This window comes from Macaca nemestrina, chromosome 2, assembly GCF_043159975.1.
Source record: "Macaca nemestrina isolate mMacNem1 chromosome 2, mMacNem.hap1, whole genome shotgun sequence".
NCBI lineage: Eukaryota > Metazoa > Chordata > Mammalia > Primates > Cercopithecidae > Macaca > Macaca nemestrina.
Window position 1 is genome coordinate 93893418 of NC_092126.1, and position 26575 is coordinate 93919992.

The following is a 26575-nucleotide window of genomic DNA, read 5'->3' on the forward strand; positions in this document are numbered from 1 at the left end:
ATGGAGAGTATTGATGTCAGCGAACTTTAAAAGTGCTCTCCTGGCTGGGCATGGTGGCTCACACCTGTAATCCCAGCACTTTGGGGGCCGAGGTGGGTGGATCACGAGGTCAGGAGTTCGAGACCAGCCTGGCTAATGTGGTGAAACCCTGTCTCTACTAAAAATAAAAAAATTAGCTGGGCGTGGTGGCACGTGCCTCTAGTCCCAGCTACTCGGGAGGGTGAGGCAGAAGAATCGCTTGAACTGGGAGGTGGAGGTTGCAGTGAACCGAGATCAGGCCACTGCACTGCAGCCTGGGTAACAGAGCGAGACTCCATCTCAAAAAAAAAAAAAAAAGTGCTCTTCTCTGTTGTCTCCAGGATTTTCTTCCAATAATTTTTACTCATTTTGTGAGCTTTGATCCTGGTGCTTTCTAGATTTTATCAGAAGGTGTCAACAGACAAACATTCTGATAAGAAACCACAATCATTCCTACAGTGGTTCTTTGTTGGTTTGCTGACTGAAATGCTAAGGGGTTACCATCAGGTGCCACAGAAAATCGCAGGCAAACCAAGTTTGAGTACTAAAGAGTGATATTTATATCCTGACTGACATGTGTCAATTGACAGGTGTCTATCAGCTATTCCAAGATGCCATCCATTGTAAGAAGCATCCTGATTTCAGAGATGTTAAATCAGTCAAATTGATGGGCTGGAAAGGTAGACTGGGGCCAGAGTATGAATCAATAAATAAACTGATAATTGATCAAGGGATAACAAGTGATAATAAAATCAATTGTGGCAGTTCTTGGGGGGGAAAAAAAAAAAAGCCCGAGGTGCTGAATTTTGCTTGAATTACATTAGTAACTTTTTCTCATGGGCTATATATTTTGTAATCAAATTTATCCACAGCAGTAATATTTAACTGATGTAGTTGGGGCAAGTGGAGAGTTAACCTAGTCAGAGGAAAGACCCTTCACCATCTAACGAACAGCTCAGTGTCTCTAATAAAGAAGGATATATTTTAATCAGTTTATCTTTAGAAATACAGTAAGTACTTTATCACAAGTTTGCATCAGGAATTAAGCCATGAACTGCACTTTTTTCTTTTTTTAACACATTTGAGAAGGCATAAAAAATGTAAAGTTATTTCTGACTGTTGTGCCAAATCTAGAGAGAAAAATAAAATGTTTAAATTTCATGCCAGCGATTCCTGAGAAGAGAATTAAAAAGAAAAACAGTAGTCTTAAAGCTGGAGTGACAGACTATGTAAGAATACTTGATCAAGTTTGAGGGAAGCAGTAATGTGAGTCTGATACTTTCTTTTGCTTACTTAAGAGAATAAATGTGAACTAGAGGTGTAATTCCTTCCTGACAGGAATTTTCCATGAAAATTTTAATAGGCTGAAATCTTGAGATTGGAGTCATTAAAAAGTTGGGTTAAGCCAAGGATAGTTCCTAATCTCTATTGAGGAGGATTGTACTGTATGTTTTTTTTTGTTTGTTTTTTTTTGGCTGGCTGTTCTTTTGTTGTCATTAAAAAAGAAAAAAAGGAGTTTGTTTTGCAATCAGAAAACTCTTCTAAGAAGAATTTTGAAATACGAGAACACTTCTAGGGTGTAAATCTTGGATTTTTTGGTTCTGGACTTCCATTTTAAAACTTCGGATTCAGGCTGTGCTGTTTCTGATTACATTTGGTAGTCTGCCAAATATTGAGGTTTTAACGTTTCCATTTACTCCTTTATAAGGTTTCTGTTTACTCCTTTATAAGGAATGTAAATTTAGTGTTGTAATGAATTGCAGGGGTAGGAAGGCATTAGTGGGTCTTAAATCTAAAGTAATAGATGAATTTGTAATCATAGTTATTTTCCAGTCAAAGGGATTTTTCTAGAGTAGGACGGTATATTCTTAATGGGTTTATTAGGAAAGTTCCTGAAGGGACATCTCTACAGATTTCTAAGCCACAATTCAATCAAGGTACCTGATCTATTGATCGGTATTTTAAACATTAAAATTTTCTTTCAGCTCGAATCTAGGGTTTGGACACAATAATTGCCTTACCAGTTGTGAGTTAGTTTTTGATACTTTGGGAACCTTGCCTTAAATATCTTTTTATGATAGGTGCCTTATTTCCCGTGATTAACATTACTGCCAGACTCAATCTTGTAGAGTTTAAAACTATATGAACTGGCAAAAGGATTTCATCGTTTGGTTCATAGTGATTTAGTGAAAAGAGCTCAAGACAGATGAGGTTTTAAATTTGTATTTTTAACCTAGGGAGTGAAACTTTGGGGCTATATAAGATATGTATTGTTTCAACTTTCCTTTCTTTAAAATGAGTGCTCTTATAAAATGAGTGGTTTATAAATGATATTTTGTCTGTCCTCATACAGCGTCAGTAGGTGACTTTTCCACAGTCAGGGGTCCATAATACATCTGTTTAGATTTTTTGCTATATTTGTAATATTAATCTTTTAACTCCTGAAATATATTCATACAATGTTTCTTTCTGTTTAGCCTATAGGATTTTTTTTTCCACAACAGCTCCTGTCAAGTTGAGAAACTTTTTGTTTTTCAGCTATATTCTGTAATTTCAAAAATACATTCATTAGGTAAGCAGATATCCTTTGTACGTTTTTCTTTCCACAGGCCATTTAAGCACCCATCTAAAAAACAATGAGTAGACCTTTATGGTAAGGTAGGATCTACAAGACAAACTGAAGAGAAAAGCAAAGTTCAGAACAAATTGTAGCAAATGTTTAACACTTTAAAGGAGATTTGTGTATTATTAAAATTACATTTTTCCCTGTGAATTACTTGTTCATCTAGTTCATGTCCATCGATACGTTTTCTATCAGCTTGTTCTTACTTAGTCACCTAAGAATATTTGGATTGGGGATTTAACCCTGTTGTATGCTGTTTCACCACCCTTTTCTCCTTTGTATGTGATGCTTTTATATTTTAGCTTCTTGGTAGTATACTTTTATCAAACTTCATGGCTTTTGGGTTTTGTTTTTTTGATTAGAAAGGCCTTCCTTACTGCAAGGTTATAGATAATTGATTCCTGCTTTCTCCTGGAATCGTTACTGATTTATTTTGAAGTTTGAATGTTTTATCTATTGAATTTTTTTTTTTCCTGGTGAAGACATCCATTTCTGTTTTCCCCAAGAATTATTTAAATGTTCCAGTACCATTTTAAAAAGAGTACATTCCTTCCCCATTTGTAAATTCCTAAATGACTTTAGGCCTACTTTTGGAATCTGTGTTCTGTTCCTTTGAAATATCTTTTCCATCTTCATTATTGTAGTTTTAAAATCTCTAAGGTTTGGTAAGTATAGAGTGTTATTGTTCCCTCCCATCCCAGCCCCCCACCCCCACCCCATTTTAGAAGTTTCCTTTTTGAATGCTTTCTTTTTTAAAATTTTTTGAGATAGGCTTATTTTATTAGGTTATCCCTCCCCGCCCCCCACCCCCCGGCCAAACCACATACGCACTCTTAATATTTCAGTGAGATCCCATTGAAATTGTAGGTTTATTTTAGGGGCATATTGAAATTTTTATAATATCAACGTTCCTAAGAACGTGATGGTGTTTTACATTTTCCTAAATTTTGTATTTATATTTATTAGAGCTTCAGACATTTTTGTAAATAGCTTCTGTGCATATTTTTATTGTTGAGGACACTTGTAGGATTTATTTTTTGGTTGTTGCTGTAAGTAGAATTTTTTTGTATAAAATTTTTATTTTACAGCTGCCTGTTGTTTACATGTAGAAAGCTAATGGATTGTTAGTTAACTTGCTGCTTAAGTGGATCTTTGACTAGAACCTTTTAAAAAAAAATTGTTTTATACTAGATTGCTTTCGAAATTAGTTCTTCGGATAGTGCTTTTTCACTGCTCAAGGATTCCTTCTACTCCTTCCATCCCTACCTTCATTTTACACTTAATTTATTGCATTTTTTTGTTTGTTTGTTTTTGAGATGGAGTTTCGTTCTTGTTGCCGAGGCTGGAGTGCAGTGACACTATCTTGACTCACTGCAACCTCCGCCTCCTGGGTTCAAGCGATTCTCCTGCCTCAGCCTCCCAAGTAGCTGGGATTACAGTCATGCGCCACCACACCCGGCTAATTTTATATTTTTAGTAGAGACGAAGTGTCTCCATGTTGGTCAGGCTGGTCTCTAACTCCTGACCTCAGGTGATCCACCCGCTTCGGCCTCCCAGAGTGCTGGGATTACAGGTGTGAGCCACCGCGCCTGGCCCAATTTATGGCATTTCTGGTTTTTTACTACATGTTGCCTATTTGTTGTTTTGTCAGAGTTATGTGGGCATTTTAAGATTTTTTTTCCCGCTTATCCATAGTAAGCTGTGAACGTTTTAAGATTTTGAATACACTTCAGATGTGTTATATTGCCTAGTTATTCATGATTATCTTAAATTATAGTTAAGAGTTTCAAATGTAAACGTTGTTGGACTGTGTGAGTGAACAAGACAAGTGACCTTTTAATAAGGATGCTTTGAAATCTTCCGTGTCTGCATATGTATGGAAAGAAGAAAAAGAAATGTCAAAGGCTTTCTTCTGAGAAATACGGGGCCTGAGCCAGGTGGGTGTGAATAGGAAGAGAGACAGTCAAACACCCCAAGGATTGGGGATTGAGGACAGAAATTATGGAGACTTAAAGGCATAAAGCCCCCTGCCATGTGCAGACACATGTGGCTGTTACTGGTGTCTCCTATCAGATTTTGGCAAAGACCCAGCCCTGTCAATTTGGGTCTCTTGAGCAGGCGGGGAGACCTAGCATCATTCTGGTGGCCTGGGGAGTACAAAAATACGTTTAAAAGTATTGACTGTGTCCTATCAGGTGGACTAAATTTTAGAGAAATCTGGCCATTAGAAACACGTTTGTCTAGAATTTAGGACTTGGGAATTAGATTTTATGGAGTAGGATGTTAGAAATTGTTCACTGCAGTCCAAATAAATTTTAAGGACTAGGCATCAGGCCTTAATCTAGTAAATCTTATGGCAGAATGATACTAGCAATGAGTAGATGCTCAAGGGCCGGGGTGTGGTGGCTTACGCCTGTAATCCCAGCACTTTGGGAAGCCAAGGTGGACGGATCATGAGGCCAGGAGATGGTGACCATATTGGCCAACATGGTGAAACCCAGTCTCTGCTAAAAATACAAAAATTAGCTGGGTGTGGTGGCGTGTGCCTGTAATCCCAGCTACTTGGGAGACTGAGGCACGATAATCACTTGAACCAGGGAGTTGGAGGTTGCAGTGACCAGAAATTGTGCTACTGCACTCCAGCCTGGTGACAGAGTGAGACTCCATCTCAAAAAAAAAAAAAAAAAAAAAAATTGTGCAGAGCTGTGTTTTAAAGTTTGTGAAAAATGTGCACTCCAAGTTGATACTGATGTTTATGGTGGAAGTGTTTGTGGGAAAGGTAGAAGTGATTTTTAGATAGAAAATAAAGTTCTTATTACAAAGCAGAGTGAGAAAGATTATTATAAAGGTGAGAAAGGAGAGTGAAATTTTCTAGTGATTTAGACTTCTGATTTGAACTAATCCACTATGAATTATACAGAAACTAGAAAGATTAATTTGTGAGACTTTTCAAAGTTAGTGAGAGTTTGTCGAAGGACTAGAACATGTTAGTGGAAGTTGAAAATATGGCTGTCTTCTGATGGGAGAGATGCTTTACTAATATAAACATGGAAATTCTCGGTTTCTGAAATTTGTTAAAAAATGGCAAGGGTATAATACAGTTATATTTGCTGGTAATATAACTGTGAATGCGCGGACCAAAGTGATTGTTGAAAGTGAATGTGGGCCAGGTGTGGTGGCTCATGCCTATAATCCCAGCACTTTGGGAGGCCGAGGTGAGTGGATCACCTGAGGTCAGGAGTTCGAGACCAACCTGGCCCACATGGCAAAACTGTCTCTACTAAAAATACAAAAAAATTAGCCAGGGTAGTCCCAGCTACTGGGAAGGCTGAGGCAGGAGGATCGCTTGAGCCAGGGAGGTGGAGGTTGCCTTGAGCCAAGATTGCACCACTGCACTCCAGCTTGGGCAACAGAGTGAGACTCTGCGTCAAAAAAACCAAAAAAAACAAAAAGTGAATGTGCCCTACTAGAAACTGTCCAGAAAGTCATCATTAGCATGGTCAGATAATCAAAGCCTGAACTAGAGTGGCAACTCTTAATATTTAAATTTAGGGAGGATTAATTAATAAATATCTCCAGAATTGCAAGGCAGGAGCTACTATAGCAGTCTTTTTTTTTTTTTTCCTTCCCCTTCTTTGAGATGGAGTTTTGTTCTTGTCGCCCAGGCTGGAGTGCAGTGGTGTAGCCTCGGCTCACTGCAACCTCTGCCTCCTGGGTTCAAGTGATTCTCCTGCCTCGGCCTCCTGAGTAGCTGGGATTAAAGGTGTCTGCTATCACATCTGGCTAATTTTTGTATTTTTAGAAGAGATGGGGTTTCACCATGTCGGCCAGGCTGGTCTCGAACTCCTGACCTCAGGTGATGTGCCTGCTCCGGCCTCCCAAAGTGCTGGCATTACAGGCGTGAGTCATTACACTTGGCCTACCATAGCAATCTTCAAGAGGAAGGGTATCCTTGGTTTTAGGCCTCAGTGAGGATGTTTGCATAGAAATGTCCAATAGCACACACATAAATGAAACAACAGGCAGTTGGAGCTGGAGAAGAGGAGTGAACCATTCCCAGTGCCAGTTAATATTTTGAAAATTTTGCTTAGAAAAATGTCTGACACAGAGTACGCCCTTAAATATTTTTTTTTGTTTTTCTTTTTTTTTGTTTTTTTGTTTTGAGATAAGCCCGTAATCTGTCACCCAGGCTGGAGTGCAGCAGCCTGGTCATGGCACAGCAGCATGATCATGGCTCACTGCAACCTCTGCCTCCCAGGCTCAAGTGATCCTCCCACCTCAGCCTTCTAAGTAGCTGGGACCAGACACGCCATCAGGCCCGCCTAAGTTTTTTGTATTTTTGGTAGAGATGGGATTTCACTCTTGCCTAGGATGGTCTCAAACTCCTGAGCTCAAGCTGTCTGCCTTTCTTGGTCTTCCAAAGTGCTGGGCTCCCGGGCTTGCTTTGTTTTTTATTACTGTTACCCCTCTTCCGTCTACTTTGTAAGTTTCAAAAACAAAAACAAAAAAGAACAAAACATTTGTTGTTGTTGTAAGTTTGCCTTTTCCCTTTATTCTCTTTGTTTTGGGTTTATTCCTTCAAATCTCTTTAGTGTTACTTAATGGACTTTTGGGAAGGAGTGAGATAAACAGATGTGTTTGTTTTTGCCTTGCTTTGACGAGGTATTATACATGTGTTTATATAGCTAGTTTGCTGTGGACATTATGGAGTCGTGTGATAAAGATGTTTTAGAAAAGTATTTCCTATGTACCCCATGGTTGAAAGTATGTATAAACATTTCACTAACATTCAGTAATTTGCGGTTCTGATTCATAGTAATATAAAGTCATTTAATGTTCATTGTAATTATATAAGTGCCAAGGACTGCTTGCCTGTGGTTACAGAGTGGTGGAATCAGGATTTCAGCAACAGTAATTCTACACCCAAGTCCTTTGCTCTTTCTTGAGTATGTCAGATCTTATGGTTTCTTCCAACTGTATTAATCAAAGGAAGATAAAGAAGGCTAATTTTAATATTAATTTTAAGCCTGAAAAATGACCACCAGTTGTTACTGAGAATCTGTATTCATTCCGACATCATTGTGAACAATGTACTCACTATAGCCCAATTTTAAGGGAAGGGAAAGAGAAGTATGTAGAAAAAATAAGATTAAGTTAATGGCAAAGATAGTATTCAAAATGTAGTCATGCATTTTACTGAAGGTGGACTATAATATTGATAACATTTATAACAAAATTGAGTTCTTAGTTTGTGCCAGGTACTGTGCTAAACATTACTTCATTTAGTTCTCATAATTTTTCATTAGGTGGATGATACTGTGATTAATTTCATTAGTTCAAAACTGTATTCAAGCATATACAAGTGATAGAGTTTGGGTATGAATCCTGGCAACCAGTACTCTAGAGCTTGAACTCTTTGTCACAGTAGTAAATACTGAACCCTTAGTCACAATACTAAATAACTGCCTTGCTGAACTAATACCTGAGATGTTCCAGGGATGTACATTTACTTTTGCTAATTCCCAGGTAGATGATACCAGGTGAAAAATGAGGTTCAGAGAGATTAAGTAACTTAAAAGATCATGTATCTCGTAAATGGTAGAGATGGAAATCAAACTCACATCTGCCTAATTCCAAACCTGTGTTCTTTCAGTACTCCCTATTATCTTTGTATCTCTAATACAGCCTTTTAGAGTTATGAAGTGCTTTAATATTGATATGCTTTTATAATGTTTTTGTGTCTTGCAGGGATTTATCAAAGATGTTCATGAAGACTCCCTTACAGTTGTTTTTGAAAATAAGTAAGTTATTTTTGTTGACGAAGGCCTTCATATTAGAGGTGGCAGTGCCAAACTGTTTGCTTCTAGGGGTGGGGAGGTTTGGTTGTTTGATCGTAAGTCTATCTTTGATAACTGTTTATCTGTTTTTCTGTCCATAATTGTCACTTTTTTCATAACGCTCTTCTTTGCCAAAACATGTTTAGATATGAATCAGTTTTGCAGAAATAGATGGCACAAATTAGATGATAATATGCTTAATACTTAAAAAGCCCAGAATTTTCAAATGATGTTGTAGAAGGTCTTCCAGTTGACTGCTGGTCATCAGAATAAGTATTAAGCCATCTTTAATTGCCTGAGGGGTATGTAATCTAAAAATGTGAAAGACAGCATACTGGGCTTGGTTAGGAAGGGCTATAAAAGAGCACTGGGCTGGGTGTGTTGGCTCATGCCTGTAATCCCAGCACTTTGGGAGGCCAAGGTGGGCAGATCACCTGAGGTCGGGAGTTTGAGACAGCCTGGCTAGCATGGTGAAACCTCGTCTCTACTAGAAAATACAAAAAAATTAGCTGGGCATGGTGGCGGGTGCTTGTAATTCCAGCTACTTAGGAGGCTGAGGCAGTAGAATTGCTTGAACCCGGGAGGTGGAGGTTGCAGTGAGTGAGCCGAGACTGCGCCGTTGCACTCCAGCCTGGGTGACAAGAGGGAAACTCTGTCTCCAAGAGCACTGTTTAATTGATGGTCAGAAAAAAACTGTTCAGCTTCCACTTTTAAGCTGTTTCTGGAATTGCCTGAAAAGATCATTGCCTAACAGCTGCTTCATGTAGAAACAACTGTTGAGATGATTTCTATCTTTGAGCAGCTGCCATTTGGACAGTAATGGTTAAAAGAAAGCATCCCCAAATCTTTTACTTGTCAGCTGCTACTTTGCCCAGCCTAGGCAGATGGAAACTTGAGGGACATTTTATGTCATAGTATACTTCCCAGACATATAAATGACCTATGAGAAATTAGAGTAGGGAATAATTTTTTACTTTATAATTTCAGCTTTTAAAATACAACATAAAAAATGTCAGTTAACTACTAAATTGGTTTAATACATTAATATTTGCTACAGAGTTAAAAATAAGCTTTTTCTAGGTTCTAATTATAATGTATGTATCCACTGTAGGAAAGATAAATGGAATGGGAAAACGAAATCTTTTGTAATTCAGCTGTTCAAAATAATTGCTGATAATTTTCTGTATTTCTGTGAATATGTATACTAAAAAGAGTTAAACAGTTTATATTGTTTTCTAATCTATGAAATTGTGTTTCCTTTGATAGGTCATGTAGTTGTGAAACTATTTGAAATAAGTTGGTATCACTACTATTTATTGGGCAGCTGTGTCGATTCAACATTTTGAATCAAAGTTAGTCATCAGTGTGAACTTAGCTTATTTCATTTGCAGAATAATGTACGTACTGCTCTTACGATGAGTAATTTGGGAGAATGTGTGTACTTGCTCTTAGGATAAGTAATTTGGGAGGTAATGTACAATTGTTAACAATTTTGTTAATTATGAACTTCATTAAGAGTCATACAAAATCTGTTCTACTTCAGTAACTAATTACTTGGGAAATTATTAATAGTATGAATGTTGTTGTTCTTCTCTTTAGGGAAAGCCTAAATGATAAACTAACTTGAAAAAATATGCAACACCAGGTGTAGACTGTATATTTTTAAATTGTTAATACACCTTTTCTAATCCTTCAGTTGGCAACCAGAACGCCAGGTTCCATTTAATGAAGTCAGATTACCACCACCACCTGATATAAAAAAAGAAATTAGTGAAGGAGATGAAGTAGAGGTATGTTTTTTTAAGTTTATTTTCTTGTGGTGTCTATTTTTTGATTTAAATAAATATTCTTTTAGGAAAATTAGCTTAGTTGATGGAGGATAAATCTGATTCCTTTTCTCTATTCTTTCTATTGGTGGTAATGGCCGTGTAATATAGCAGTGCTTGAGTTTTGGAGCTAGAATGGGTCTCACCTGTCCCATTTTTAGCTGTGTAGACTTTAAATTTATCATTATAATTTGGAAGTCATGGATGATAGGGTATTTGCATTTTTAAAAGAACCTAGAATAGAACTCTGTGCACTATGGTGTTACCTTTTTCCTTCTTTTTGCTAATTACTTTGAATAATTTGTCTTACGACTTGCCTGGGTGTCTTTATGAGGTGTTGATAGTTATTCTTTTACTATAGTGATCATTAACAGAGTTAATATATAACTGTAAAATATTGTAACTAGCTTTCTGCCTTCTAGAATATTCTAGAAATGTCTGAGGAAAAATTTAAAAGTACAGAAAACCAAAAAAAAAAAAAAATGGAGGGAAAGAAAAATCACAGCTCACAGATGAATAAAACACTGTTCATGTTGTGCATGTTCTTTCAGGCTTGTCTCAGCATCCCAAAATGATGAGATTACAGGCGTGAGCCACCGCCCCCAGCCCTGCAAACATTTTATTTAATTTATTTTTTTGAGATAGAGTTTCCCTATTGTCTTCCAGGCTGCAGCGCAATGTCGCTATCTTGGCTCACTGCAACCTCTGCCTGCCAGGTTCAAGCGATTCATCTGCCTCAGCCTCCTGAATAGCTGGAACTACAGGCGTGCATCACCATGCCTGGCTAAGTTTTGTATTGTTAGTAGAGACGGGGCTTCACAATGTTGGCCAGACTGGTTCTCGAACTCCTGACCTCAGGTGATCTGCCTGCTTTGTCCCCCCAAAGTGCTGAGATTACAGGTGTGAGGTACCGTGCCTAGCCATTTACAAACATTTTAAATGTACATATTCTGTACTAAGCACTTTGCAAGTGATTTAGTTATCTGCCAGTTTTATTTTATTGTTTGAGATGGAGTCTTGCTCTGTCTTCCAAGCCGGAGTTCAATGGAGCGATCTCAGCTCACTCCAACCTCTGCTTCCCACGTTCAAGCGATTCTTCTGCCTCAGTCTTCTGAGTATCTGGGATTACAGGTACCCACCACCATGCCCAGCTAATTTTTTTTACTTGTAGTAGAGACAGTGTTTCACCTTGTTGGCTAGGCTGGTCTTGAACTCCTGACCTCAGGTGATCACCCACCTCGGCCTCCCAGAGTTCTGGGATTACAGGTGTGAGCCACCACACATGGCCTGATTTTTTAATGATAAATTTTCTTTGAGCTCTCATTAATATAGGTAATAAGCTAGGAAGTCAAAAATTGCAGCACTTCAATCCCTGACAACCTTAATTTAGCGTACCCACTTTGGTGGAAGTCAGAGATAAAAGAGTGAGTAAAGTGAGTGCTTTACTTATTCATGAGGGACTTGGCTCATGGCACCCTGACATAATTTATACTTTGCTTTAGTAAAAGCAAAATAGTACACAGTGAACTTAGTGCAAATAATTAAAATCCAGGCAGAATGGCAATAAGTTAAGAAATAACTTTTTGTAAGGATACCTGTAACTATCTGTGTGTATTAGAGTTCTCGAGGAAAATGTTACTGGTGGAATCCGGGGGAGACACGAGGAAACAAAGTGGTGAAATGACTGCTGCAAATCAAGAAGTGTAAAGTGGGGTCCTTGGTGGGTGCTATATATGGCGGTGATACTGCAGATTACTATGTTCATTTGGACTTTAGATTTTATTGAAAAAGGTTTTCTCAATGTTGTATCTTTTTCTAATAGTTTTCTGTGAGAATAAAGAGGCTTGATTCGTTTCCATTTTTTGAAATTTCTGGTATAGTGTTTTTTGGATTTTGAGTAAGCAAAAGTTAGGTCAAGAAAGGAATGATGTAGGTTTGGACATGTTCTAGAATTAGAAATGTGTGGCAGTCAGTTTTGAGAGGAATGCTTCTTATACTTTTTTGTTGTTTAGACACTTAAAATTGGTAGCGTGGAGTCTCAGATTAAAGGGAAAACTATTCTTGGTGGGGTGCTGAGGGTGTTGTTACAGTGTACTTTTTCCATTCCTGTCCAGGAGGGTCCTGCCCTGTTACTGAACAGTGTCTGGCTCACCCCTGTGGTCTGCCTCCGCCTCTTTGAAGAAGACATTGATGTAGAGATTGAGTGATTTAGAAATTGAATCTAGTTTTTTTTCTTTTTAAATTTCACGTTATGTTTTATGATTCAGCTCTGGTCATATTTGCTCTCTCAAATTTTGTAAGTCATCTGAAATTAAGATGTGATTTTTTTTTTCACTTTTGAAAAATTTGAAAATTCATATAAGGAAAAAGGAAAATTCATATAAGGAAAAAATCTTGCCATCCATAGGATTTTGTTTTTTTGTCACCGTTTATTAAGGATTTATCCATATTACCCAGAGTGTTTAGAAACTCTGAGTTAGTGCTTTCCCAGGTAATGTTTCAAAAGCCTCCTCCCCTCCTTTAAATTTAAAGTAATAAAACTTAATATAAAAAATGAAATGATAAAAAATTATATAAAGTACCAAGTGAACCTTCCATCTTAATGTAGGTGTACTTGTCCACCCACCCTAACTTAAATCTCATTTACCAGAGTTGATTCTCTTGTGAGTTTTTTTGTTTGCATGTATAAAGGACATATTTAAGTTGAAAAAAAATTGGGATTAAGTTATATATTTTTGACTTTTGTATTCACTTAATTAGGACAGCAAACATTTTCTTGTCTTCTCATTTAAATTTACCTCATTTTTTGTAACCACCTCAAAATTATTTGGTGTGGATATATCAAATTAAAAAACATTGAAATTACCAAATGTTTTGCTGTTAGCTAAAGAAAACAATGCGAGAATTGAAGTTAATATTCTTATGCAAATCTGGTAGTATTATAGTTCCCGTGAGGTTAAATTGCAGAATCAAAAGGCATGATATATACATTTTTAAAAGTATTAAAATGTACCGTTTCATCATCCAAAAATGTCTTTGGAATTACCACTTTATAATTTTATTAACCCTGGAGGTATCTTTTTCATACGTTGAGTGACTGTATTGTATTGTTCATACGTACAGTTTTGTAAACTTGGTGGATGGAAGCTGATGTCTCCTGAATTCTCATTTCCTTAATCATAATATGGGAACATCACTTAAATTAGTTTATTGGCTCTTAACCCCTTGTTCTGTGAATTGTCTATTTGTTTGTTTGTGTAGTTTTTGGGGTAGGAAATCCTTGCATTTTGTGGCTGAGTTTTATCTTTAGTTTTATTTTTGAGACAGAGTTTTGCTTTTCTTGTCCAGGCTGGAGTGCAATGGCACGATCTCGGCTCACCACAACCTCTGCCTGCTGGGTTCAAGCGATTCTCCTGCCTCAGCCTCCCTAGTAGCTAGGATTACAGGCATGCGCCATCACACTTGGCTGATTTTGTATTTTTGGTAGCGACGGGATTTCTCCATGTTGGTCAGGCTGATCTCGAACTCTCTACCTCAGGTGATCCTCCCGCCTTGGCCTCCCAAAGTGCTGGGATTACAGGTGTGAGCCACGGTGCCTGGATCTGAGTTTTGATCTTTTTATGTTTTTTTCCCTCAGGCAATTTTATTTTTTATTTTTTGAGACGGAGTCTCACTAAGTTGCTCAGATTGTGCAGTGGCACAATCTCGGTTCACTGCAACCTCTACCTCCCGAGTTTAAGTGATTCTCGTGCCTCGGTCCCTGAGTAGCTGGAATTAACAGGTGCACGCCACCATGCCCAGCTAATTTTTTTTATTTTTAGTAGAGATGGAGTTTTGTGATGTTGGCCAGGCTGGTCTCGAACTTCTGGCCTCAAGTGAACACCTGCTTTGGCCTCCCAAAGTGCTGACATAATAGGCGTGAGACACTGCGCAGGCTTACTTTTACATTTTTGAATTACGTTTTTTTACATCTGCTTCCCTGCATTATTTTTCCCTTATATGGGGGCGTGGGGATGGGGAATCCTTTTAGATTGCTTCATATCTGATCGCCTTAGTTATGAAATGTAATTTTTTGGTCAATAAACACTTTTTCTTAAACTTTTTCTGGGATTGTGCAAAATAGCAGAGGTAAGCCTGACATCTAAGCTGATAACCTGTTGTTTTTTTTTTTTTTGTCGGGGTGAGATGGAGTTTCACTATTGTTGTCCAGGCTGTAGTGCAATGGCACCATCTTGGCTCAGCGCAACCTCCGCCTCCTGGGTTCAAGTGGTTTTCCTGCTTCAGCCTCCTAAGTAGCTGGGATTACAGGCATGTGCCACCACACCTGGCTAATTTTGTATTTTTAGTAGAGACAGGTATTCTCCATGTTGGTCAGGCTGGTCTCTAACTCCTGACCTCAGGTGATCCACCTGCCTCAGCCTCCCAAAGTGCTGGGATTACAGGCTCGAGCCACCACGCCCAGCCCTGATAACGTTTTTTATAAGGTTTCTTCCTTGCATTTAGCATATTTGAAATTTTAAAAACCTGTTTTTGAACTGTGAGGTTTTCTGGTTTAGTATTCATTGTTAAAATAGGAATTGGCAAGTTTTTGTTCTTGTGGCATATGCCTTTCCTTTTCTAGTCATATGGTGGATTGTCAGGCATTATGGTTATGTATCTATATATTATATTAAAATGTTGGGATAGGCGCCTTGAGAGAAATTGGATTAAAAAAGAGAATAAAAATTATCTGAGGTAAGACACTCATTTACAACTTTTTAGGTTTTTTTTTTTTTTTTTTTTTTTTTCCAAATTTTATTTTTTTGAGACAGCATCTTACTCTGTCACCCAGGCTGGAGTACAGTGGTGCCATCATGGCTCACTACAGCCTTGACCTCCTGGGCTCAAGGGATCTTCCTTGCCTCAGCTTCTCAAGTAGCTGGGATCATAGGCATGTGCCACCATGCTGGGCTAATTTTTGTATTTTTTTGAGAGATGAGGTTTTGCCATGGTGCCCAAGCGGGTCTTGAACTCTTGGGCTCAAGCAGTCGCCCACCTCAGCCTCCCAAAGTGGTAGGATTACAGGCGTGTGCTACTATGCCCAGCCTAATTTAGCATTTTATTTATGTAAAAGATATACATGGATTATTTATTCTACTTTTAAAAAAGTTTTAAGTTTGATTCTTTTGGCCAGTCTGAAGTTTTTAGCTGTCTGTATTTGGACGTAGTTTTTCTCATCATACCAAGATACCAAGACCATTGTTAGTCTTACTGCTTAGGACATGCTCACACATAAAGGAGAGAAGAACATAGTCTTTGTTACTTGTTTTTGTCTTGCCGAGTGGGTTTCTAGGACTTGATTCAGTAAAGAAAGTTGGTAGAAAACTGATTTGTTAAAGTATCAGCCTTAAAGGTGAATGAGATAATACTATTATTTAGGTAGAGAAATCACACATGTTCATTCCAGATGTTAAACTTTTCTAACGTGCGTTTTCTTAAAATGTAATAATACAAAATGGCAGATACATAATAGCAGTACTCAGTAAATGTATTTCACATGTTGAATTACGTTTTTTTACATCTGCTTCCCTGCATTATTTTTCCCTTATATGGGGGCGTGGGGATGGGGAATCCTTTTAGATTGCTTCATATCTGATCGCCTTAGTTATGAAATGTAATTTTTTGGTTGATTTATGGTTATTTATGATTGATTATTTAGTTTAATAGTAAATAATATTTGGAAAATTTCTTTGGAAAAATGGAAATATAGTTAATTTATTGAAGACTGGTAAAAATTCTCTTTGATACTTACTCTTTTTTTTTTTTTTTTTGAGACGGAGTCTCACTCTGTCGCCCAGGCTGGAGTGCAGTGGCCGGATCTCAGCTCACTGCAAGCTCCGCCTCCCGGGTTCACTCCATTCTCCTGCCTCAGCCTCCCAAGTAGCTGGGACTATAGGCGCCCGCCGCCTCGCCCGGCTAGTTTTTTGTATTTTTTAGTAGAGACGGGGTTTCACCGTGTTAGCCAGGATGGTCTCGATCTCCTGACCTCGTGATCCGCCCGTCTCGGCCTCCCAAAGTGCTGGGATTACAGGCTTGAGCCACCGCGCCCGGCTGATACTTACTCTTAATTTGGCTACTTGAAAGACATAGGTTGAACATTATGAACTTCAGTGAAAAATTGATGACTTTAGGATCCAGATTGTAATTACATTTAATTCACTTACAGTTGTTTACTTGAGTTTAGGTTTTTTTTTTTTTTTAAACAGAGTGTGACTTGGAATCATTTGGTGGAAAGAATTCTGAAATAGGCTTTTGGAATTTGATTCTTCTTATTTATTTAGTCCTGCACTCCATAAAATGATAGTGATTAAAATGAGTGCTAATGTGTTTTTAGGCTTCTCATCATGGTCACTCCACAGTCTCCTGGATTTTAGTATGTTAGAGCAGTGTGTGGGCCATTTTCTCAGAGTGTGAATTGTTCCTGTGAAATAGTTTGCAGAGTTAAGTAAAATCTGAAGAAAGGGAATTTTTGTGGGGTGCTCTTATTCAATGACATATTTGTAAATCAATTCAGTAATTAATGTTTAGGATGTAATACACTAGAGCACAGTTTTAATGCTGGCTTATTAAAGTGATATTGTGGGAGATATACTCTTCATTTTGTATAGGGTATGATTTGATCCATAGCACTAAAGTGGATCCAAATTAATAATGGTTTCTTTTTTTGTTTTCTTTTGTTTTGTTTTGAGACGGAGTCTTGCTCTGTTGACCAGGCTGGAGTGCAGTGGCATGATCTCGGCTCACTGCAACCTCTGCCTCCTAGGTTAAAGTGATTCTCCTGCCTCAGGCTCCTGAGTAGCTGGGATTACAGGCACCCGCCACCATGCCCTGCTAGTAGAGATGGAGTTTCACCATATTGGTCAGGCTGGTCTCGAACTCCTGACCTTACGTGATTCACCCGCCTTGGCCTCCCAAAGTGCTGGGATTACAGGTGTGAGCCGCTGTGCCTGTGCCTGGCTCTTTTTTTTGTTTGTTTTAGAAGGAATCTTGCTCTGTCATCCAGGCTGGAGGGCAGTGGTTTGATCTTGGCTCACCTCCCAAGTTCAGGTGATTCTCCTGCCTCAGCCTCCCGAGTAGCTGGGATTACGGACACCCGCCCACCACCATGCCCAGCTAATTTTTGTACTTTTAGTAGAGACGGGGTTTTGCCATGTTGGCCAGGTTGGTCTCAAACTCCTGACGTCAGGTGATCCACCAGTCTCAGCCTCCCAGAGTGCTGGGATTACAGTTGTGGGCTGTGCGGCCAAATTTGTAGTGTTTTGATTCAGGCTCAGGAATTTATGTTTAGTCACTTTATGAGAGTAACTTGATCTTTCAGGAGTGAAGTTATTAATGAAGCTTATAGAAATGAATATTAAGTTTAAAATATTTCACTGTAGGCCGGGCGCGGTGGCTCAAGCCTGTAATCCCAGCACTTTGGGAGGCCGAGACGGGCGGATCACTAGGTCAGGAGATCGAGACCATCCTGGCTAACACGGTGAAACCCCGTCTCTACTAAAAAATACAAAAAACTAGCCGGGTGAGGTGGCGGGCGCCTGTAGTCCCAGCTACTCAGGAGGCTGAGACAGGAGAATGGCCCGAACCCGGGAGGCGGAGCTTGCAGTGAGCTGAGATCCGGCCACTGCACTCCAGCCTGGGCGACAGAGCGAGACTCCGTCTCAAAAAAAAAAAAAAAAAAAAAAAAAAAATTTCACTGTTCAGTGAGAAAAGCCTCCAGGCAGTTAGGAAGCTAGATTCATGGATGGTTATGCTTTGGTGAAAATAGAATAAGGGGGTTAGGTAGTTTTAAGACATAACATTTTCAGCAAATCAGACTTGATGTACCCACAGATTAACAAGATATTCGAGCTGCCTCTCTGAGATAGTTATTTGAATGGGCACCTTCTTTTAGTTGTTAGGATATTCTTTTTGTAACCCTCAGTATACTTGGGAAAACAGTCATCACTAATCATTTACTACATAATTTTGTAGCAGAAATAATTAAAGGGTAGTAAGGTCATTATTAGACCTTATTCTTTTTTTTGAGACAGGGTCTCGCTCTGTCACCCAATTTATAGCATAGTGGCATGATCATGGCTCACTGCAGCCTTAACCTGCCGGTCTCAAGTGATCCTCCTTCCTCAGCCTCCGAAGTAGCTGGGACTAGAGGCATGCACCAACCACACCTGGCTAATTAAAAAAAAATTTTTTTTTATAGAGATGGGATCTTCCTGTGTTGCCCAGGCTGGTCTCAAACTTCTGGGCTCAAGCAATCCTCCTGCTTCAGCCTCCAAAAGTGCTGGGATTACAGGCATGAGTCACTGTGCCCGGCCATTATTAGACTTTTTTTAAGGCCATTATTGACTCCATGCTGGAGTATAGTGGAGCAAACACAACTCACTGCATCCTTGACCTCCTGGGCTCAAGCGATCCTTCCACCCCACCCCAGGCCCCCAAATAGCTGAGATTACAGGCACATGCCACTATGCCTGGCTAATTTTTGTACTTTGCATAGTGATGGTGTTTCTCCATGTCGTCCAGGCTGGGCTCGAACTCTGGAGCCAAAGTGATCTGCCCACCTCAGCCTCCCAGAGTACTGGGATTACGGGCGTGAGCTACCACGCATGGCCTTATTAGACATTTTAATAAGAGTTTAAACATAGCAAATCCAACTTTTTCATATTTTCCAGATTTTGATGATATATGTATCTACAATGAATGCAGTTGTCTAAATGTAACTAACTGCTCACTGTTACACATGAACCTAGGACATACCAATCTTACAAATGCTGCTAGCAGATTTAAAATATATGTCTAATAAATTCTAGCTTATTCTGGTTATTCTTACAGTTAGATTATCAGAATGCAGTCCTTGAATACTTTGGAACTTTTAGTGGCATCTCATTCTATTGAGGAAGGGATAGCCATCTCTGCTGTAATTTTAGTATTTTTAGTCAATTGAATTGACTAATCTACTGAATATTTTTGCATTTCATTGTCTTTTTTTTTTTCTAGTTAACCTTTGTATGCACATCTGCTTTTGACATTTCCACTTACAAAGTACATTTCGGCATACATACATTTCTTAAAATTTTATCTTCAATTTTTATTTTACCTTGTTTTTTTTGGAACAGAGTCTCGTTCTGTCACCCAGGCTTGAGTGTAGTGGCACGATCTTTCCTCACTGCAGTCTCAACTTCCCAGGCTTCAGCAATCCTCCCACCTTAACCTTCCATGTAGGTGGGACCACAGGTGTGCTCTACCACACCTGGCTAATTTATTTTGTATTTTTGGTAGAGACGGGGTTTCATCATGTTGTCCAGGCTGATCTTGAATTCCTGAGCTCAAGCAGTCCACCCGCTTGGCCCTTCAAAGTGCTGGGATTACAGGTGTAGGCCACTGCGCCTGACCACAAACATCTTAAAAGATGAAAGAAGACTGTCTAATACCCTTTTAGCAAACCAGGATGATCTGGGTTCTGGTTGGAGGATTTTGCAGTCTCAGTTGAGTCATTAACTGGATGAGAATGCACATCATCTTTCCCTCTTCTTAGAAATACATTGTTTGAGAATATTCATCTAAGATGTCACCATCTGAAGACTTCATAGTCTGAGACTTTGCTTTGTAAGATGATTTCACATTTATCAGTAGAACCTAGTGTGCTGCTGTCTCTTTGCATCTGTTGTCTGATACCTCTACTAATTAGAAAGGCCTTCCTCTGTAAATTTTTCTTCTCTTCGCAATTATGAGTGAAAAATTCATAATTATCAACTGGTCAACGGTAGCTAAAAGCAGACTACAAGGATGGTGTTTTTGATCTTTTGAACTGTTTTGAAAGAGATGTGATACCTTGGGCTATGCAGTAAGGAAACTGTATGAACATTAACAGTTTATTTCACTGTTGCATCCTCTAGGTGATGCCATCATTCCTCTGTTCCATGTTAGTCTTTATTTAAAGCATAGCTGAGAATAACTGATGAATGTTGATGAAATAGTAAAGTGTTTCAAGACATAGGAAAAATAAGATCACTAGATTCTCCTTACATTTATAAAAGGGCCCAGTGGATACATATAATAATTACAGTATAAGGGTGAGTTTTATTCTAGTGTTAAACTTTCTTATTTTTGGAATATGTCTAAGGAAGAATATAAGTCATGAGATATTGATCCCTTTGAATAGTTAGATCTGTTTATAAAAGAAATGGAAAAACTAAAATTGAGTTTAATGGACCCTGATTAGTAAATTGGACTTACTGGTTTTTCTCATAGCTTTTTTTCTAATCATGGTGTACAGTAAAGTTCATTAGTAGGTTTTGGTTTATTCATTTCCAGTTCCAGTATTCCTACCACTTCCAAGATTACTTTCAAATCATCCTGATAGAAGCTTCAGGCTAAAAAAGTCTTTGTTTTTAGTTGTTTGCATTTATCTCCCAGAAGTCTGTTAATATCCACTGATAGGTTTCCTTGGTCATCTCTGCAAAGGCATTCAATCTTGGTTTTTATTGGTTCTTAGTTGTTTCTTCTCAGAAACAACTTTTCTACCTTTCTCTATATTGAAAATATAATGCATTAAAGAAGCTCTGCTGTATCATAAGAAATAACTCTAATCCCAAGTAAAAGCTTCTGTGACCTATTGCGTTAATAAAACTGATATTTATAGACATAAAGAATATAAGACTTGTTTTTTTGTGGATAGTTTTTGTTTTGTTTTGGAGATGGAGTTTCGCTCTAGTTGCCTAGGCTGGAGTGCGATGGCATGATCTCTGCTCACTGCATCCTCTGCCCCCTGGATGTGATTATCCTGCCTCAAGTGATTCTCCTGCCTCAGCCTCCCGAGTAGATGAGATTACGGGCACCTGCCACCATGCCCAGCTAATTTTTGTATTTTAGTAGAGACAGGGTTTACCATGTTGGTCAGCCTGGTCTCGAACTCCTGACCTCAAGTTATCCACCCACCTTGGCCTCCCAAAGTGCTGGGATTTCAGGCGTAAGCCACTGTGCCCAGCCTGGATAGGAGTTTTGTAAGATACTTAATGTATTCTGCTAGATGGACTGAATGTGTGTAATTTTTTTTTTCAGTTAAACAATTTTTTTTAGTTCATTTGATTTAGGTTCTTCAGCAAGGGATCTAAATGTCATATCCTCGATGGAATTTAAAAATTAGGTTAATCACTTTCTGAGAACAAGTTTTAATATTAACAATGTTGACAGAAACAGGAAGACCTGTGTTTTACATTATTTAAAACTCCTTTGTAAGAGTATTTCTTTAAAATAATACTTATGTTTAGTAAACCTCATGAATGTGGAATTAATTTCCAAGTAGCTAAATTGCCCAAAAAAGTGTAGTTTATTTTTAAGTAGTAAATTTAAATGTACATATCACTTTCATTAAATTGCATTTAATATACCAGTTTAAATAAAATAGCATTTTTGATTCTTAAGTTTAATGGGATTGGGCATTAATAAAAAGTCATTATTTACAGCATTGAAATCTTTTGGGATGAATGGATATAGGCATTTTTTTTTCTTCTCAGGTATATTCAAGAGCAAATGACCAAGAGCCATGTGGATGGTGGTTGGCTAAAGTTCGGATGATGAAAGGAGAAGTAAGTAATCTTCACACTTGCTTTGTGACTAGTTTCTAAGGAATTACCTCAGTGTTTGGTTTTTGTAAATGTTATTTCAACTGTTAGTTTTATTTCTGAAAGCCTACCTGAGAAATAGTTGATCACACATTTCCATTAGCATTTATTTCTGTTTGTGTTCTGTATTGGCAAACACCAAAGCTGCTCTCCAGAGGTACACCTCAAGCATGTAAGGACCACCAAGGTTCATGCTTGTAAGAACCTATAATCTAGTTTAGGCAAATCAGATTTATGTAACTAAGCTGTGCTTAGTGTTTATGCCACATGGGGGAGGGTCCATTGGTTAAGCTGAGCAAGGTAATTAGAACTTCATTTAAACTTCATTATTTTTGTTCAGATGGGATTTTTAAAGTATTTTGATGTCTTTTAGTTTTATGTCATTGAATATGCTGCTTGTGACGCTACTTACAATGAAATAGTCACATTCGAACGACTTCGGCCTGTCAATCAAAATAAAACTGTCAAAAAAAATACCTTCTTTAAATGCACAGTGGATGTTCCTGAGGATTTGAGAGAGGCGTGAGTAATTTTATTTACTATTGAATTGTTCTGTGAATTAAGATTTTTCAGTCCTACAAAACATTTTCCCTAATGCCCAATCAAAACCTTGTGATGGAAAATCATCTTAATGAACAAAGGTTTTAGTGGGGGATGTCAAAATGAAACACTGACTTTGTATTATAACTCCTCTGAATTTAATCTGTTGAGGTCTTACACATGAATTAATTTCTCTCTAGGTGTGCTAATGAAAATGCACATAAAGATTTTAAGAAAGCAGTAGGAGCATGCAGAATTTTTTACCATCCAGAAACAACACAGCTGATGATACTGGTAAGATAATACCATATTATAAGGTAGCTTATTGATGGGTATTGCACAGATTTTATAATTAGATATTTCAAAAGAGAAAAGCTAAGGTCAACTTAGTGTATAGTGAATTTATTAATATAGTGTGGGAGAAAAATTTTGCGGCTATAAAATGTTAATTACATTCTTAACATCATAAAATTCTTATGTGTGAGATCCTGGATTTTTCCCAAATCAAGCATATTCTGAATAGCGGATCTAAATAATACAGGAATTCAGAAAGGAAAGTGTGATTACTCAGAGTAGTGTTAGATGAAAAAAGTGTAGTAGATGAGAAGCAAGGAAGGCTTTGTATAGAAGATGGTGTTTGTGCTATTTGGAAGAATGATTAAAGTTTTGAGTAATTAGCTTGTTTGTTTATAGTCTGCCAGTGAAGCAACTGTGAAGAGAGTAAACATCTTAAGTGACATGCATTTGCGAAGTATTCGTACGAAGTTGATGCTTATGTCCAGAAACGAAGAGGCCACTAAGCATTTAGAAGTAAGTGGGTTTACTTACAAAAGAGTTTTCTGTGTCCCTTTTAGTTTTTGTCTGTTTTTGGAGACAGATTCTGGCTCTGCTGCCCAGGCTAGAGTGTAGTGGTGCAATCTTGGCTTACTGCAACCTCCGCCTCCCAGGTTCAAGCGGTTCTGCTGACTCAGCCGCCATGTAGCTGGGATTGCAAGTGTGCCCCACCAAATCCAGCTAAGTTTTGTGTTTTAGTAGAGATAGGGTTTTGCCATGTTGGCCAGGCTGGTCTCGAACTCCTGGCCTCAAGTGGTTGCCTGCCTCAGCTTTTCAAAGTGCTGGGATTACGGGCATGAGCCACCGAGCCTGGCCCCCATTTAGTTTTATATTTTATATTTTTCAAGTTCTTTGCTTCAAATGAAGGCAGCCTAGGACCTCTGTTCCGTAACTATTTGGAGTTGTCGTGTCTGTAGAAGAATTGCTTTTCTATTTTACCTTGTATCAAACATAGCCTTTCCTTTGCTAAATGCCTGTTGACTTGTTGATAGGACTTAGATGACAGGTGCCAAAGAGCGAAGAAACTAGAGATACTCAGTAGACTGTATTGCTAGTTCTTTACTTTGTATTTAACCTTTTTATTTTTTTTAACTGCCTTGTTGTCTGTCAGTCATGATACCTTTCATCAGTAACTAGTTCACTGTAACAACTCTTGTGTGAGAGGAGAGGAGGACTAGGAGTGGTGTATCATGTGACATGTATTAAAATATGAAGCTTATCATTATATCTCTGTCTTATCCTAAGGTACTCAGTTGTGTCCTGTTCTTTGCTACACTGTTAGGATACTTGTTCTTCCACTCACTCACACTTTCTAGATCTGGATGAATACACATGCATGCACACATTGTGTTGTCTTAGAGAAATTGAGATGTGTTTATTATCCTTAGGACAAATTTGGAAGTGTTCTCATTAATTTAAAAGTTCTGAACAAAGGATATGTGAACAAATCTGTCTGTATCTGGAAAAGTGTTTTAGCCTAATAGACGAATAAAACAATTTCTTTTCCCCATTCATTTTATGACATTAGATGAGTTTCCTTTATTAAGAGATTGCGTTTTTTTTTTTTTTTTCGTTATGTGGGTTTTCAGTGCTTTTTTCTTCTCGTGTTTTTCTTTACACTGTGGTAAAGTGCATATGAAACTTAGCATCTTAACCATTTTTAAGTGTACACTTAATATTAAGTATGTTTACATTATTGATCAATCTTCAGGGCTTCTCATATTGTAAAACTGAAAATCTGTACCCTTTAGACAGCTGCTCATTTTCGCCTTTCCCCAGCCCCTGGCAACCATCATTCTGTTTCCTGTTGCTATAAATTTGACTATTTTAGATACCTCATGTAAGTAAAATCATTTTAGTCTTTTTTGTGTCTGGCGTATTTTACTTAGCATCAAGGTTCGTCTGTGTAGCATGTGTCAGAATTTCCTTTTTAAGGCAGAATGTATATACCACATTGTGTTCATTCATTCATTGATCTGTGGATTTGGGTTGCTTTCACCTCTTGACTATCGTAAATAATGCTATGAACATGGATGTGCAATATAAAACATTTTGTGGCCACATGTGGTGGCTCATGCCTATAATCCCATCACTTTGGGAGGCTGAAGTGGGAGGATTGCTTTAGCCCAAGAGTTCGAGACCAGCCTGGGTAACATAATGAGAGCTCGTCTCTTCAAAAAATAAAAAAATAAAAAATTAGCTGGGCTCAATGGTACGTGCCTGTATTTCCAACTATTCAGGAGGCTGAAGTGGGACGATTGCTTGAGCCCAGGAGATGGAGGTGGCAGTGAGCCATGATCATGCCACTGCACGCTAGCCTTGGTGACAGAGTGAGACCCTGTCTGAAAAAAAACCATACAAAAAAGCCATTTTGCATTTTGATCTTTTCTAATACTAATTTTCCTTTTTTATTAGTGCACAAAACAGCTTGCAGCAGCTTTTCATGAGGAATTTGTTGTGAGAGAAGATTTAATGGGCCTGGCAATAGGAACACATGGTAGTAACATTCAGCAAGCTAGGAAGGTTCCTGGAGTTACCGCCATTGAGTTAGATGAAGATACTGGAACATTTAGAATCTACGGAGAGGTAAGTTCTCTTTCTCCTGCCTTGGCCTTTACTATAATGTATTAACCATCTATTGTTTGATTATATTTTTATCTGAAATTCCAGTTTCCCAGTGAAACATTTTTGAGGTAGAATTTATTCAGTTAGCATCAGTCAGCCTAGTAGTCATTACTTATGCAGCTGAATTGAAGTTAACTTTGTATTGAGGGGAGTGAAAGATTTACTAAGTAATTAAATATGTAGTTTTTAAAATTGAAGTTTCTTAACTGCTTCGGAATTTACTTCAGTTTTATACCCGTAACAAATAATCTCTCCAACTGTTTTTTTTTTTTTTGGAATGTTTACTGTGTGCCAGGCACTGGCAGGAGTAAGTGGCATATATTAGAATAGCTTTTCTAGAACTCGAATTTGTATAATGCTTCGTCACTGGTTAATCATGACGTTTGCAGGGGTAGAAAATTAGTAAGTTATTTTTAAAAAGTTATTCAGCCAGGTGCAGTGGCACACGTTTGCATTCCCAGCTACTTGGGAATCTGAGGCAGGAGGATTGAGCCCATGAGTTTGAATCCAGCCAGAGCAACGTAGAGTTTAAAAAAATATATATAAATTTATATATATACATATACACGCACCTTATCTGTATTTTTATGTATGTAAATTGAGACCATCCTTCAAATTTGAGTAACTGGATTTTTTTTTTTTTTTTTTTTTAAAGAAACAAGGTTTTGCCATGTTGCATAGGCTGGTCTGGAACTCCTGAGCTCAAGCACTCCCCCTGCCTCAGCCTCCCAAAGTGCTGGGACTGTAGGCATGAGCCACTGTGCCTGGCCTGGAGTTTTTTTTGAATGACAATTTTGTGTCTTGACTTTTCATACATAGCTCTTATGAACAGCTTCTTTCACATGGTAAAGCTGACTAGAGGCTTTACTTTTAATTTTGAAACCTTTAAAAGTAGACAGTATAACATAGTAATTAAGGCAGCCAAGCACTGTGGCTCATGTCTGTAACCCCAGCAATTTTGGAGGCTGAAGCAGGAAGATCACTTGAGCCCAGGACTGAGAGGCTGCAGTGAGCTATGATCGTCATTGTCCTCTAGCCTGAGTGACAGAGCAAAGTTCTGTCTTGTTGAGAAGAAGGAGGAGAAAAAAAAAAAAGGGCTTTGGAGCTATACTG

At 38.2% G+C, this 26575-nt stretch overlaps 1 protein-coding gene across 7 annotated transcripts in view; it reads left to right on the plus strand.

Moving 5' to 3' along the window:
* The window catches only part of LOC105480090 (FMR1 autosomal homolog 1), a 66317-nt gene that overhangs the window by 12418 nt on the left and 27324 nt on the right, over positions 1-26575 (plus strand). For all 7 annotated transcript variants that reach the window (XM_011738529.2, XM_011738532.3, XM_011738534.2 and 4 more), the window contains exons 2-8: positions 8390-8442; positions 10175-10268; positions 21857-21928; positions 22338-22486; positions 22705-22798; positions 23198-23314; positions 25253-25423. In XM_011738529.2, coding sequence (XP_011736831.2) covers positions 8390-8442; positions 10175-10268; positions 21857-21928; positions 22338-22486; positions 22705-22798; positions 23198-23314; positions 25253-25423 — 750 coding nt within the window. The remainder of the gene's footprint in view (positions 1-8389; positions 8443-10174; positions 10269-21856; positions 21929-22337; positions 22487-22704; positions 22799-23197; positions 23315-25252; positions 25424-26575) is intronic.